Raw genomic sequence first — 13,626 nt, 5'->3', positions numbered from 1 at the left:
CGTGCTGAGGCTCAACAGCTAGGACCCCCAGGGGGAGGGGGAGGAGGAAGCAGGTGCCTGTGCAGCTCCCGTGGACAGAGCAGGCCCTAGCTCATTCAGGACCAAACTGGGTGGGTTTTGCCTACCCCCGGAGGCCAGATCTCTTTAGATTCCTTGCCGCACTCATGCGGCAGTGAGGTCTTTACCTAGAAACTCAAGGCTTCAGAATGCCAGGGTCTCACTTGAGATCCTCCAGGGTACTCTGGAAACAGCGGCCTGGGAGACTTGCCCAACAAAATAGGGAGGGGCCGCCCAGGGGTGCAGAGGTGTGGGTCCTGCTGAGGACAGAGCAGCCAGGGACCTGAGGCCTCATGGCCACCCCAAAACTGGACTGTTATGCTGAGCCTCATCGGTGCCTGGGAGTTCCAGGCGGGCAGGTGCAGCTCAGCCCTGAGCCCCTTCCACACCCCAATCTGACTCACCCACCACTCCTGGTCCTCCTCCCCGTCCACCACGATCACGTCTCCCTCAGAGAAGGTCAGCTCGTCCGGGTTGTCAGCCACACAGTTGTAGAGTGCTTTCACCCGCTTGGGCTTTGACTTGGTCTGCGTCAGGGAGAGTAAAGGCTAGTGTGGCCGGAGGCCGGAACCAGGACAGACAATGGCCTCCTGCTTCCGCTTGAGCCCAGGACCCCGGGGAGGGGAGCCCACAGGGGTTGGTGCAGCTCTGGTGCCAAGGAAATTACAGGGAGACCCCAGCTGAGGGAGGGCCGAAGAGCAGCTGGAAGTGGAGCAGCTGGAGCCTGGCACTTGTGGGGGCCCAAGTCATAGCAGCGCCAGCACCCAACGCCCAGTCCACCCTCTCCAGGGAAAGAAGGCAGATCGGCTGCCTTCGAGCTTTCCCGGTAGACAGAGCAAGGGACAGGAAAGCCTTATCTACTTACCGCCTGGGACTTCCTGGGCATGGGTGCGGGGGGCTGCAGAGCCATGGCATTGGACAGAGGACCCGGAGCTTCTGTTCCAGAGAGATCCACTGTGTTAGGGCCAAAACGAAGCCTTACAAGACACCCCATCAGTCGTAACCACAAGAGGTAAACTGACTACCAGGGCCCGAGGGTCATGTCTGAAAGCAGATTTCTCCAGAAGCTCTGATGTGATAAGGGAAAAGTCCCTGTAAGTCAGAGAACTTTCTGCAAGGCAGGATGAAAGTCGGAGCACAGGAAAGGGGAACCGCAGCCTTGAACTGTGGGGAGCAGAGTATCGGGCCTGAGGGGGAGGGAGAGCTGGAGATGCAGGGTGGATGGGAGGGGGGGCTGGAGATGCAGGGTGGATGGGAGGGGGGGCTGGAGATGCAGGGTGGATGGGAGGGGGGGCTGGAGGTGCAGGGTGGATGGGAGGGGGGGCTGGAGGTGCAGGGTGGATGGGAGGGGGGGCTGGAGGTGCAGGGTGGATGGGAGGGGGGGCTGGAGGTGCAGGGTGGATGGGAGGGGGGGCTGGAGGTGCAGGGTGGATGGGAGGGGGGGCTGGAGGTGCAGGGTGGATGGGAGGGGGGCTGGAGATGCAGGGTGGATGGGAGGGGGGGCTGGAGGTGCAGGGTGGATGGGAGGGGGGGCTGGAGGTGCAGGGTGGATGGGAGGGGGGGCTGGAGGTGCAGGGTGGATGGGAGGGGGGGCTGGAGATGCAGGGTGGATGGGAGGGGGGGCTGGAGGTGCAGGGTGGATGGGAGGGGGGGCTGGAGGTGCAGGGTGGATGGGAGGGGGGGCTGGAGATGCAGGGTGGATGGGAGGGGGGGCTGGAGGTGCAGGGTGGATGGGAGGGGGGGCTGGAGGTGCAGGGTGGATGGGAGGGGGGGCTGGAGATGCAGGGTGGATGGGAGGGGGGGCTGGAGGTGCAGGGTGGATGGGAGGGGGAGCTGGAGATGCAGGGTGGATGGGAGGGGGGGCTGGAGGTGCAGGGTGGATGGGAGGGGGGGCTGGAGGTGCAGGGTGGATGGGAGGGGGAGCTGGAGGTGCAGGGTGGATGGGAGGGGGAGCTGGAGGTGCAGGGTGGATGGGAGGGGGGGCTGGAGATGCAGGGTGGATGGGAGGGGGGGCTGGAGATGCAGGGTGGATGGGAGGGGGGGCTGGAGATGCAGGGTGGATGGGAGGGGGGGCTGGAGGTGCAGGGTGGATGGGAGGGGGGGCTGGAGGTGCAGGGTGGATGGGAGGGGGGGCTGGAGATGCAGGGTGGATGGGAGGGGGGGCTGGAGGTGCAGGGTGGATGGGAGGGGGGGGCTGGAGATGCAGGGTGGATGGGGGGGGGGGGCTGGAGGTGCAGGGTGGATGGGAGGGGGGGCTGGAGGTGCAGGGTGGATGGGAGGGGGAGCTGGAGGTGCAGGGTGGATGGGAGGGGGAGCTGGAGGTGCAGGGTGGATGGGAGGGGGGGCTGGAGATGCAGGGTGGATGGGAGGGGGGGCTGGAGATGCAGGGTGGATGGGAGGGGGGGCTGGAGATGCAGGGTGGATGGGAGGGGGGGCTGGAGATGCAGGGTGGATGGGAGGGGGGGCTGGAGATGCAGGGTGGATGGGAGGGGGGGCTGGAGATGCAGGGTGGATGGGAGGGGGGGCTGGAGGTGCAGGGTGGATGGGAGGGGGGGCTGGAGATGCAGGGTGGAGAGCTGGAGGGTAGTTGGGAGGGAGAGCTGGAGTTGGATGGGGGGAAGGAGAGCTGGAGATGGGAGGGGGGAGGGGGGGGGAAATTGGAGGGCGGACAGGCCCTATGTAGAGCTGACCACCTGCCAAGAAATGTTCCCCTGGGACCCAGCAGAATCAAGCCCAGTCCCAAATGGCATCATTACCAGGTCCTCTTGGCTGGCCTTTGTTGAGCAATGGGGTTGGCTTCTCAGCCCTATAGGAAGGAAAAACAGGCTTACTGATACCTGAGGCTGTCTCTCCCAACCTCTTCTCTCTGAACAGCTGTACTTAAACCGCAAATGCATCAGTGATTTCATCAACTCTCATCCCACTATTTTTTTTTTTTTTTTTGGTCTGGGCCTGGGCACTGTCCCTCGGCTCTTCAGCTCAAGACTAGCGCTCTACCACTTGAGCCACAGCGCCACTTCCGGCTTTTTCTGCTTATGTGGTGCTGAGGATTCGAACCCAGGGCCTCATGCATGCAAGGCAAGCGCTCTACCACTGAGCCACCTTCCCAGTCCCATGCTAAATATTTTTAAATAATTTCATTATGTTCCATTTATCTGGAAATACACATCATTCTATTTGCATGCCTGTGTGCACATGGTGCATATGTCTGCCGGTCCTGGGGCTTGAACTCAGGCACTCAGTCCCTAAGCTTTGTTGCTTAAAGGCTAAAGCTCTACCACTTGAGCCACAGGTCCACTTCTGGCTTTTTTTGAGTGCTTAATTGAAGATAAGTCTCATAACTTTCCCACTCAGGCTGATTTCAAACAGAGATCCTCAGATCTCAGCCTCCTGAGTAGCTAGGATTATAGGTGTGAGCCACCGGCACCTGGGCATCATGCTATTCTTTTCAATATAAACAAAAAATTTTATACATTCACTATATGCCAAACAAAACAACAACAACAAAAACCTGGCTATGTGCCAATGGAAGCCGTGTGAATCACCACAGCTAGTTTGCTCCTGTTGTTCACCACAGTCAAGAAGTTTCTGCTCCTTATTTTTTTGTATTAGTTGTACAAGGGGGTTTTATTGTAGTATTCACACACACACACACACACACACACACACACACACACACACACAAATGTATCCTGCTCAACCTCCCCTCCCTTTTCACTCTGCCCCATCCTACTCCCTTTTTAAAACAACTTTTTTTTTTTCCTTTTTGGTCATGGGGCTTGAACTCTGGGCTTAAGTGCTGTCCTTGTGCTCTTCAGCTCAAGGCAAAGTGCTCTACTGCTTGAGCCACAGCATCATTTCTGGTGTTCTAGTGGTTTATAGGAGATAAGAGTCTCACGCACTTTCTTGCCCGGGCTGGCTTTGAACTGCGATCCTCAGATCTCAGCCTTCTGAGTAGCTAGGATTACAGGTGTGAGCCACCAGCACTGTTCTATCTTTATACACGCAAATAAACTACTTCAACCATTTTCAGACTCATTTCCCCACTGTGTGAGAGTTTTGGTTTTTTTTTTTTTCAAATAAAGGCCAGAGGGAAGTATCACCACCAAGTTCCTGACCCTAAACCCAGGCCTCCACCACAGCACCCCTGTCTGCATGGGCTTGGGCTCGGGGCTGGGTATTAGCCAGCCTGGCTTGGGCCTTAGACCTCTGTGAAAGGAACCGTTGAACCTTAAACTCAGGCCTGCTGCTTCTGCAGGAACAGAAGGTGTCGGCTGTCAAAAGCGATGTACCTGGCATGCTCTTCTCAGCCTCCTCCTGTTCCCAGAAGAGACCCAGAAGGGTGGCTGGATGAACTCATCTCTCTAGAGAAGGTCATTAGTTTTAATCTTACTGAAAGGTGAGTGAGGACACAGCAGGCAATGTGAGAATATGTCCTACACCCATTCTGGCCTGTCATGGGGCTTGAACTCAGGGTCTGGGTGCTGTCTCTGAGTTACTTTGCTCAAGGGTAGCACTCTATACTTGAACTACAGCTCCATTCCTGGCTTTTTGGCGGTTCATTGGAGATAAGAGTCTCAAGGACTTCCTGCTTGGGCTGGCTTCGCACCGTGATCCTCAGATCCTAGCCTTTGGATAAGCTAAGAATCATTTGCCACCAGTCCAGGGCTGGTGTTTCATTTTGGAAGAAAGACACAATATGTCCTCTTCGTAAAGGACATTTTAGCATGGTATAAATCTGGATTTTCATATTAGTTCTCTTAAAAGAGAGTAAAATATAGCCTACAGTCTCCACTCTCCTTTCCAGTTTGGTCCAAGCTAACAGTAATTTTTTTTTTTTGGTCGGTTGTGGGGCTTGAACTCTGGGCCTGGGCGCTGTCCCTCAGCCCTTCGCAGCTCAAGGCGAGCTCTCTATCACTTGAGCCACAGCACCACTTCTGGTTTTTCTGATGGTTTATTGTAGATTAGAGTCTCACAGACTTTCCTGCCCTGGTTGGCTTTGAAGCGCGATCGTCAGATCTCACCCTCCTGAGTAGCTAGGATTACAGGTGTGAGCCACTGGCGCTGGCACTAACAGTAATTCTGGTACTTGAAAATTAAGTTGGGAAAAAATGAAAAGGATAGTACATGGCACATGAGAGTGTTCACAGTGTAATTTTGTTGGAACACAGCATACTCGTGTGCATTCCTCCTATTTCTGTGTTTCTAGTTCCTGGCTTTGGATAGGGGAAGCGCAGAGCTTGGGTCAGCCATGTCAGTTCCCAGCGGCCAGAACCACCAAGCACTGAGGCATGTGGGCAAAGGGGAAGGCCCGCACATGCCCTGGCCCTGCAAGAACCACTGGGGTACACACATGCACAGTCCTGGGAGAAACTGAGTGCATGCACTGCCTCGGACAGAAGCACCGGGGGTTCATGCACCTGAGAGACGCGTCAGGTCTGAGTTTAAGATTCAGCCCCTCCTTCCACAGGAGGACTAAGACCCAAGTCAAGCCAAACAGGGAATGGAGCCAGTGGTTGATGCCAGCTTCTCCCCTAGCGCCTACATGGACAGAAGTGCTTTGAAGAATTGGGACTTCTTTGTTTTTGCTGGGGCTTGAATTCAGGACCCCCAGCTTGTCTTGCTTGGCTTTCTTGGCTTGATCCATGCCTCTTACCTGGCTTTTACTGGTTGTTTTGGAGAAGGGTGTCCTGTGGACTTTACTGTCTTGGCTAGCTTTGAACTGAGATGTTCTAGATCTCAACTTCCTGAGTGACCAGGTTTACAGATATAAGCTGCCAGTGACCAGCAGCAAAGTCCTGGCTTAAGGATCAGGAATGTAGGTTCTAGCACTTCCTTCTAGTCATTCATTATTTTGGTTTTTTTAAAAAAGGACTTCTAGGATTCTGACCTTTAGAAAGGAAGTAACAAATACAGGAAAGCAGAAAATGAGAATAAGCATTGTTCCTTGTCAGTGCCTAGCAAATGAGGAGGGCCCTGAGTTCAACTGGCAATACTGTCAAAGAAAACAACAATAAAGAAACGGAAAGATAAAAAAGAAACATAAATACGCATATTCACATGTACTATGGATGTGTATGTACACATATACATGGGAATGTAGGTATGCATGCACTTCCCTCCTGCTGGGAATGGTGGCACTCTGCTTGGTACTAGATCTTAACTTCTTAGTAACATTGCCACAAACAAAACGACTTTCCACTATAAAAAATCTGAATTAAAAGCAATGAATTGGAACAAAGGAAGTTACTGGACACATGGAGAGAGCTGAAATGGGTGGAGTCTGGGTGGTAACTGCATACGCCTGAGAGTCACTGTGTCTATGGGGCGCCAGTGCGTGTGCAAAGGACACTCTGATCTGAGCAGGGCCCGAGTTCCAGGTTTCCTTCCCGTGAGACACAGACAGAACATAGTGAAGGGCCTCATGTCTTAAGGACTTAAAAAAAAACCCAGTGTATGCACTAAACAAAAATCTAAACTTGTTATGTGATTTCACACATACATATATAAGAAATTTTCAGAAATTCCTTAAGCCAGGCACCAGTGGCTCACATCTGTCATCCTAGCTTCTCAGGAGACTGAGATCTTGAAGCCAGTGTGGCAGGAAAGATCATGACTCCTATCTCTAATTAATTGCCAAAAAGCTGTAAGTGGAGCTGTGGCTCAAGTGGGAGAGCACCAGTCTTGAGTGAGGGACTGCATCTGAGCCCTGAGTTCCAGCCCCACACCAGCATGCACACAACAACAACAACAACAACAAAACATGGTAAGAGAAAAACCTGGAAGAATCGTTTTCTTCTAGTGTGCCAGTGCTGGGGCCTGAAGTCAGAGCGTGGGCACTGTCCTTGAGGCTTGGTGTTCAAGGCTAGCACTCTTCCACTTGAGCCACAGCTCTACTTTTGGCTTTTTGTTGGTTATTTAGAGATAAAGAGTGTCATGGACTTTCCTGCCTGGGCTGGCTTTGAACCTTGATCCTCAGTATTCAGCCTCCTAAATACCTATAGTGTTACGGGTGTGAGCCACGGGTGCCTGCTTGAAGAATCCATTTTAAGACCCCTGAGAACTAATGGATAAGTTATACAGCACCGGCCTCCCACACTACCATAGCAGAAGCCCAGCGGGAGCGTCAGTGGTAAAGCAAGGGGCCACTGTTGCTTGGAGCCTCCTGAAAGCAAGTCGTAGGGCAGTGGCCGGTGCTGGGAAGGGGCCGCGCTTACCCTGGTGCAGGCTTCTTCTGCGGCAGGCGGCTGGGCGGCTGGGGCGGCAGGGGCGGGGGCTTGCTCTGCACAGCCCCAGGCTGAGTGGGCTTGCTTGGCTGGCTCAAGGCTTCTAGCACCCCAGGTGTCTTGGCCACAGGAGGGGGTGGTGTAGAGGATAAGGGATCTGCAGAGAGAGGAAAGGAACACAGGGTGAGCCTCCCTCCTGCACCCCACGCCCAGCCTTCGCAGCACGGAGCCTTGGCCCACAAGGACTCCTTTCTAGCACTCCTCCTGAGCAACACCTGCTGCCGTTTCTGGGCTCACCTGGGAAGCTGAAGGGGAAGGCAGGAGCTCCTGTCTCACCCCGTCAGGAAGCTCGAGCCTCAACTACAAAGTTCTGCACCCTGTCTGTGCTCAGCCGGCATCCAGATGGGCAGGCCCAGTGGGAGGCTGGCACCATCTTCAGCTCTTGGCTCTGAGAGTCAGCAGAGAAGTCTGGGGGCTGGTGCCAGGCTTACACTCTGCCCTGGGGAGCTGAGCCTTCTGGAGCCAGGATTCTTTCAGCCTGAGGTGTACTCCATTTGAGCAGGTGGCTGAGAACAGCCAGACCGTGACGATGACTTACACTGGGTGTCCAGTCTGAGGCGGGCACAGGTAAGGGTTTTACTATTATCTGTACTTTATCCACCACAGGCTAAGACTCAGAGGCAAACTGATCTTGAGTGGTGGGCAGACGTGGTTAAAGAAAAAAAAATGGAGCTAAGTCCCGGAGTGAGCTTCCTCTGCGCCCTTCCTCCTCTGTGGCCAACAGCAGAGCGCCAGGAGCTTCTTACAGGTGGAAGGTGGCCTGCCAAGGTGGGCGCTGAGGCCCAGGCCCCACCGGGGGAGAGAAGTCTTTAGTGTCCAAAAAGGGACCACAGGGTGGGACAAATGAAGAGACTGAGCATATAGTCTTTCCTTTTCCATTTTAAAGGAAGAGTCAAACGGCGGACTACCCCACAGAGGTCATCCGGGGAGTGCCAGGGCGAGAGGCAGGGAAGGGGACAGGCTGCCGGCCCTCGGAAGGTCCCAAGAGCCTCGTGACACGCGAGCCTGGCTCGCCAGTACTACAGTTTTTTGTTTTTGAACTACTTGAGGAAGCCTCGGGTTCGAGGAGAGGGCCTCATCCTCCGGAAGCAGGACTCTAGGGATGCTGGGAGTGGGCAGAGCAGGACGCAGGCAGGGAGGGGGCCAGCACGCTTCTCACTGACACAGTAAAAGGTACTCAGCTCTGCCGCAAGACCAAAGCTTCTCCCAGGCTTTCAAGGACACGCTGGCACTGAGAAAAACACGCCAGGGAGAATCATCTCCTGGCTAAAGGAAATGGAAGCTCTGGGTTGGTGAGCAATGGAGGATAAATACTGCTCACACGCTTTGTAAGAGATTAGAGTGAGCCACTGGGGAATACCGAGGGTTCTACAGGAGCTTGCAGGGGAGTTGGGAGGGTTGGAGGCCACGGAGGCCACCAGTGTACCGTTGGGCATCTGTACACCTGCATAGGTATGCAGCCTGGCAGCTGTCTCCCCAGGTGGCTGCCAACAGCGCCCCCTGCCTTCCAGATCTACACAGCCCACTGGCAAGAAAGGAAAAGGAAAAAAACGTACTGGTAGATGTCACACGAAGAGGGGGCAGCGGTGGGTGGACAGCTGGCGGATCTGACGAAGATCGCTGCCTGCTTACAGCGCCCACACCTACAGAGTTTGTCTTCCACAAGGTGTTAGCTGAGGAGGAGGCTGTCTGAACTAAACCCACACGCACGCACACACGCAAACACACGCATGCACACACACGCATGCACACACACAGAACAAAAACAGAAACAAAACACTGCGTTATTGATCCTCTCGCTTACAAGAAGGTCAATATGACCCTTCTAGAACAGCAAATAGAACCCTGAACCTTCCTTTTGTCTCACGTTATCTGGAAGGCAGACACTGATAACACACTAAACCAAAGATGCCACTGAGAACCTTCTTGCTGGCTTTTTCAATTTAATGGTAAACATTTAGATTCCTGATCTTGTTTCTCAAACTCACTATTTGAAAAGAGGAATAAATCACAACAGGTGTTCCCCCTGAGCACCATGTTTGGGGCCCATGCAACTCGCGCTCATCCTACCCGCCCAGAGCATACTTCTAAGGGATCACGTGGAAGGCGCCCAGGTGTGCCCAGCAGAGGTCCCTGGGGGGAGAGGGACCAGACACGAGGAGACTTGTGCTCTCGACTGCCTCCCAACATTTCTGGGAGGTTGGCACAGATGACCCAGCAGGTTCATGGCCCATAAATGAGATGAGTCTTCCCTGGTCACAGTCCTTCCTCTGCCACACCCCTGCCCTGAGCTTTCTCACTCAGTGTGCTCTACATGCAGATGCACAGCTGTGACCCAGTTCCACAGCTGTGCACAGGGGCAGGTGGGGGGACAGGGCAAGCCTGGTGTGCAAACAGGCCACATCCACCCAGGCCAGGCACTGGTCAGGAGAGAGCCTGTGCACCCCCTCCTTGGGTGAGCATGAGATACACTGTCACCTTGTCTACCCAGCTCCACACCAAGTCTGGAGTTGGTGTGGGGAACACAGAAGGAGGGCAGAGGTGCAATCTATCTCATCTCAAGAAGAAGTAACGCTAAGCCGGGCACTGGTGGTACATGCCTGTAATCCTAGCTACACAGGAGGTTGAGATCTGAGAATTGCAGTTCAAAGCCAGCCCATGCAGGAAAGTCTGTGAGACTCTTATCTCCAATAAGCTAGTCAGAAAAAGTCAGAAGTGGTGCTGTGGTTCAAGGAGCACCATCCTTGAGTAAAAAGCAGCCTAAGCCCAGAGTTCCAACCCCAGGACCAGTAAAAAGAAAAAGGAAAAAGAGAAAGAAAGAAAGCTAAAGAGAAGAATGGCAAAAAGAATAAGAAACTGCAGACTCTAATTCCAGGAAGTCAAGGCAAAGAGCTTCTGTTCCCTCTTAAACCATCCAGACGCAAAACCAAGTCTCTCCTCCATAATCGGCTGCACAGGGCGCCACCAAGCACAAGATGCCCGGTCTACTTAACTCAGGCCCTTCACCACTGACATCTCCAGGAGCAGGAGGGAAGAGTCAGGGAGAGGCCCTCTAGGAACCTGCACTGCCCTGGCCAGCCCGGAGAAGGGGAGTCGAGGACAAGCCTGCCTTCCTTGTCCAGGGTGGCCTCAGCAGGCCCAGGCATGGAGCAGAGAGTACGGACGGGGCTTGGCGCCTGCTCTGTGTGTGCTCTTGAGGCTGCTGGTGCAGTGCCCCACAGGGCAGGGTGGTCATGACTCCCCTGGGCCCAAGTACTTGGGCAGAGCCTTGAAATAGCCAGGCAGTAGGGCAGGGACTTGGGCAATGCGAGAGCACACAGCCGCTCACCACTCCAGCTGCTCTTCCAGCCAAGACCTCGCTCCCCTTCCCAAATTTCAGAGGCAGCCTGAGAACCGTTCGTGCTGAGACTTCTACACCATCAGCAGCTCACAACAGCCATGGCACTGGGGCCCAGCTCTGCAGAGGCTCTTGTCCTTTCCAGGCCCCCACAAAGCCTGAGCAACCCCCTCCTTGCCCCAGAAAGTCCCAAGGACCACTGCTTGGAACCCAGCGGGCCTGGTTTCAGGAGGCTCCATGGCCAGCTGAGCTTCACTACTGGATCAACTACTTGTCCATGTCTGTAAAACATTTCTGTATCTGTAACAACGACAACAACAAAATCCCTGCTGAACTTGAACCGTTTGGACAGAACAACCAAGTACAGCCAGCTTTCTGAATTGAAAAGCATCAGAAAGGCCCACAGGACAATTTTGCTTTTCACAGTGAAGCTGAGCACTGCTCTCGGAACGAGTATCTCATTCTTCATTTCACCTGGATCAATAGAGATAAGAAGTAGCTGCAGATTCCACAGCAGCCCCAGACGCAGCAGGAGAAAAGAGAACAGGAGAAATCAAGACATGAGGAGGATAGCAAGTCGGAAAGGTAGGGAGACTGAGACCCTGCTGCTCCAAACCACATGCTGCCCTGGCTTGCGGGTGTAGCTCTGCGTGAACTAGACCACAACCTCTGCCACAGAAGAAAGCACCAACATCTCCACCACTATGGCATCGTAAGAATAAAGGATTCCTGTAAGAAGAAATGGATCCCATACACAAACAAAGTAACCACAAGATAAATAACCTAAATGTCACCTAGTTTGGGGTGAAGCCGCTATAACCCCCCACCCCAAAAGCTCACAACCAATCCTTCCACCTGTTCACAGGGGACCACTAAGTTGCATACCTTTGCCAAGGTTCCTGGGTGGGAGTGGGGGGGCGCTGGTGGTGCTGGGGGCGGTGGGCTGGGATGGAGGCGGGCTGCTGCTGAGGATGGCCCCGTAGGTCTCATTCTGCAGGATGCTGGGCACAAAGCCCCTCGGCTTGTCCTTGGGAAGGTTTGCGGCATCTCTGGCCAAAGACGCAGCACTGGGCTGGAGCTGGCTGGACCCCAGCTGGTAGAAGCTCACCGGCCGGTCCTCCCGCCGATTGGGACTTGGCTACAAGAAAGTGGAGCAAAGTTGTGAGATGGAGATATGGCTTCTGGCTGTGAAAAAGTCACACGTACAACACTCAGACACACATCTTATCACACGCACACCTCATGTGTGCCACTTCTGCTCAGCCTGGGCTCGTTTAGACTCTTAATTGGGACTTAAACTGCTGCATGAGAGCCACAGATTTTAAAGACACACTCTTCTTGCCTCTTGTAATTCACACACACACACACACACAGAAAGCCTGGACATACAACTGTCCACTCTGAGGATTTCAGAGAAAATCCGTTCCATCTCAATAGCCAGAGTTCTCCCCACTTACCTGTGCTCTGTCCCAAGACCTCCTTCCCAAACACGCTGCCTTGTGTTTCAGGTTTTAGGTACAGGCGGCTCTATCCCGCTAGCCACACACAACCTCCACCTTACTCAGGGCACATCAATGTTTCCTCCCGCCTTCCCATGAACTCTGGAGCTTCCTCTAACCCGGGAGACGGCAAATCCTGGCCTCTGGGCCCCCACAGCCTCCATTTAACGAGGGTTTCAAGGAGCCACAGCCTGCCCATCATTTCATACTGTCTGTGGCTGCTTTTGAGCCATTCTGGGTGAGTAACTGTAATAAAAACAGAAGTTTGCTAGGCACAGTGGCTCACACCTGCAATCCTAGCTATTCAGAAGGCTGAGATCTGAGGATTGTGGTTTGAAGCAGCCTGAGTAGACTCTTATTTCCAATTAACCACCAGAAAACGGAAGTGCTGCTGTGGCTCAAAGAGTGAGAAAGCTCAGGGACAATGCCAAGGCCCTGTGTTCAAGCCCCATGACCCAAACAACAAAAACAACAATACAACTAAACAAAAAAACAAACCCTGGAATTTCAGGGCTGCAGGTGTGGATTAAGTGGTAGAGTACTTGCCTAGCCAGCATGAGGTCCTGAGTTCAATCCCCAATACCACAATAAACAAATACCCCGAAAAGTTACACTTAGAATCTAAAACATTTACTATCTTTAAGAGAATGCTCACCCCAGCTCTACCAAAAGGTTGTGCGCCTCACTGGAAAGTGATGCACAGAGCCACAGCGCAGGTAACTCAGATCCCATTCCCATTTGAAACATCAGCTTCAGAGTATGAACTACGAGCTGGACGCCAAGTGACTTAACCTTGCTGACCTCACCTCCATTGTGCTAAATGGGCTTCCCTTCCCCGGCTTCTCCTCTCCTGAGGTGTCAAAGGCCGGCAGTGCCTATGACTACTACATAGTAGCCGTTCCTCACAAGAGCTGGAGGCAGCAGGGAACACGGGGGACAGATGAACCCCAAACCTACTGAGGTCAATGAACACACAAAGTCCCCTGACTGCCTTTTCTATAAAACAGCTTCTGCCTTCCTTGCAGGCCGGGACCCAGCTTGCTCCAAACAAAGCTCAGCAAAGCGCTTACTGGAGGACCCCTGCACACACCTGCAATTTCTCGTCCACATCATCATCGCTCTCATCCAGGTCCTCGTGAAGGAGTCGCCATTCGTATTCGACATGCACGTGAGAATTAAACCTTCCGGACAAGGCCTGGGTCAGCTGTGGGGAGGAGGAACAGTCACGGCTGCTACCCATGGAGTTAGTCATCCAGGCGGGGCGGGCACCCACAGGGAGGCCAGACCCACAGAGGCCGAAGGCCAGGGAGGAGGGTCCCGCAAGAAGCAATTCTGTCCAAGGCAAGCTCATTTGACTCCTTGGGTCTCGGGGAAGCCCTCCTGCCGAGTCACTCACAGGACAACCTGACATTCAGACCCCATACAGCCAGCAAGTGCTTTGTAAACT

The 13,626-nt window shown here is 53.9% G+C and overlaps 1 protein-coding gene across 2 annotated transcripts in view; it reads right to left on the bottom strand.

Moving 5' to 3' along the window:
• The window catches only part of Asap2 (ArfGAP with SH3 domain, ankyrin repeat and PH domain 2), a 153,901-nt gene that overhangs the window by 3,043 nt on the left and 137,232 nt on the right, over nucleotides 1-13,626 (bottom strand). Inside the window, exons 21-27 of one of the 2 annotated variants that reach the window (XM_070015232.1) lie at nucleotides 13,270-13,383; nucleotides 11,566-11,818; nucleotides 8,900-9,037; nucleotides 7,275-7,440; nucleotides 2,814-2,863; nucleotides 923-993; nucleotides 462-584 (exon numbers count right to left, since the gene is read on the bottom strand). In XM_070015232.1, the coding sequence (XP_069871333.1) occupies nucleotides 462-584; nucleotides 923-993; nucleotides 2,814-2,863; nucleotides 7,275-7,440; nucleotides 8,900-9,037; nucleotides 11,566-11,818; nucleotides 13,270-13,383 (915 nt within the window). The remainder of the gene's footprint in view (nucleotides 1-461; nucleotides 585-922; nucleotides 994-2,813; nucleotides 2,864-7,274; nucleotides 7,441-8,899; nucleotides 9,038-11,565; nucleotides 11,819-13,269; nucleotides 13,384-13,626) is intronic. The other variant, XM_070015234.1, reaches the window with a different exon arrangement.

The sequence above is a fragment of the Dipodomys merriami genome, unplaced genomic scaffold (genome assembly GCF_024711535.1).
Source record: "Dipodomys merriami isolate MVZ:Mamm:240054 unplaced genomic scaffold, mDipMer1.0.p SCAF_110, whole genome shotgun sequence".
In the NCBI taxonomy this organism is placed as follows: domain Eukaryota; kingdom Metazoa; phylum Chordata; class Mammalia; order Rodentia; family Heteromyidae; genus Dipodomys; species Dipodomys merriami.
This window is presented reverse-complemented; position numbering and strand designations above follow the sequence as displayed.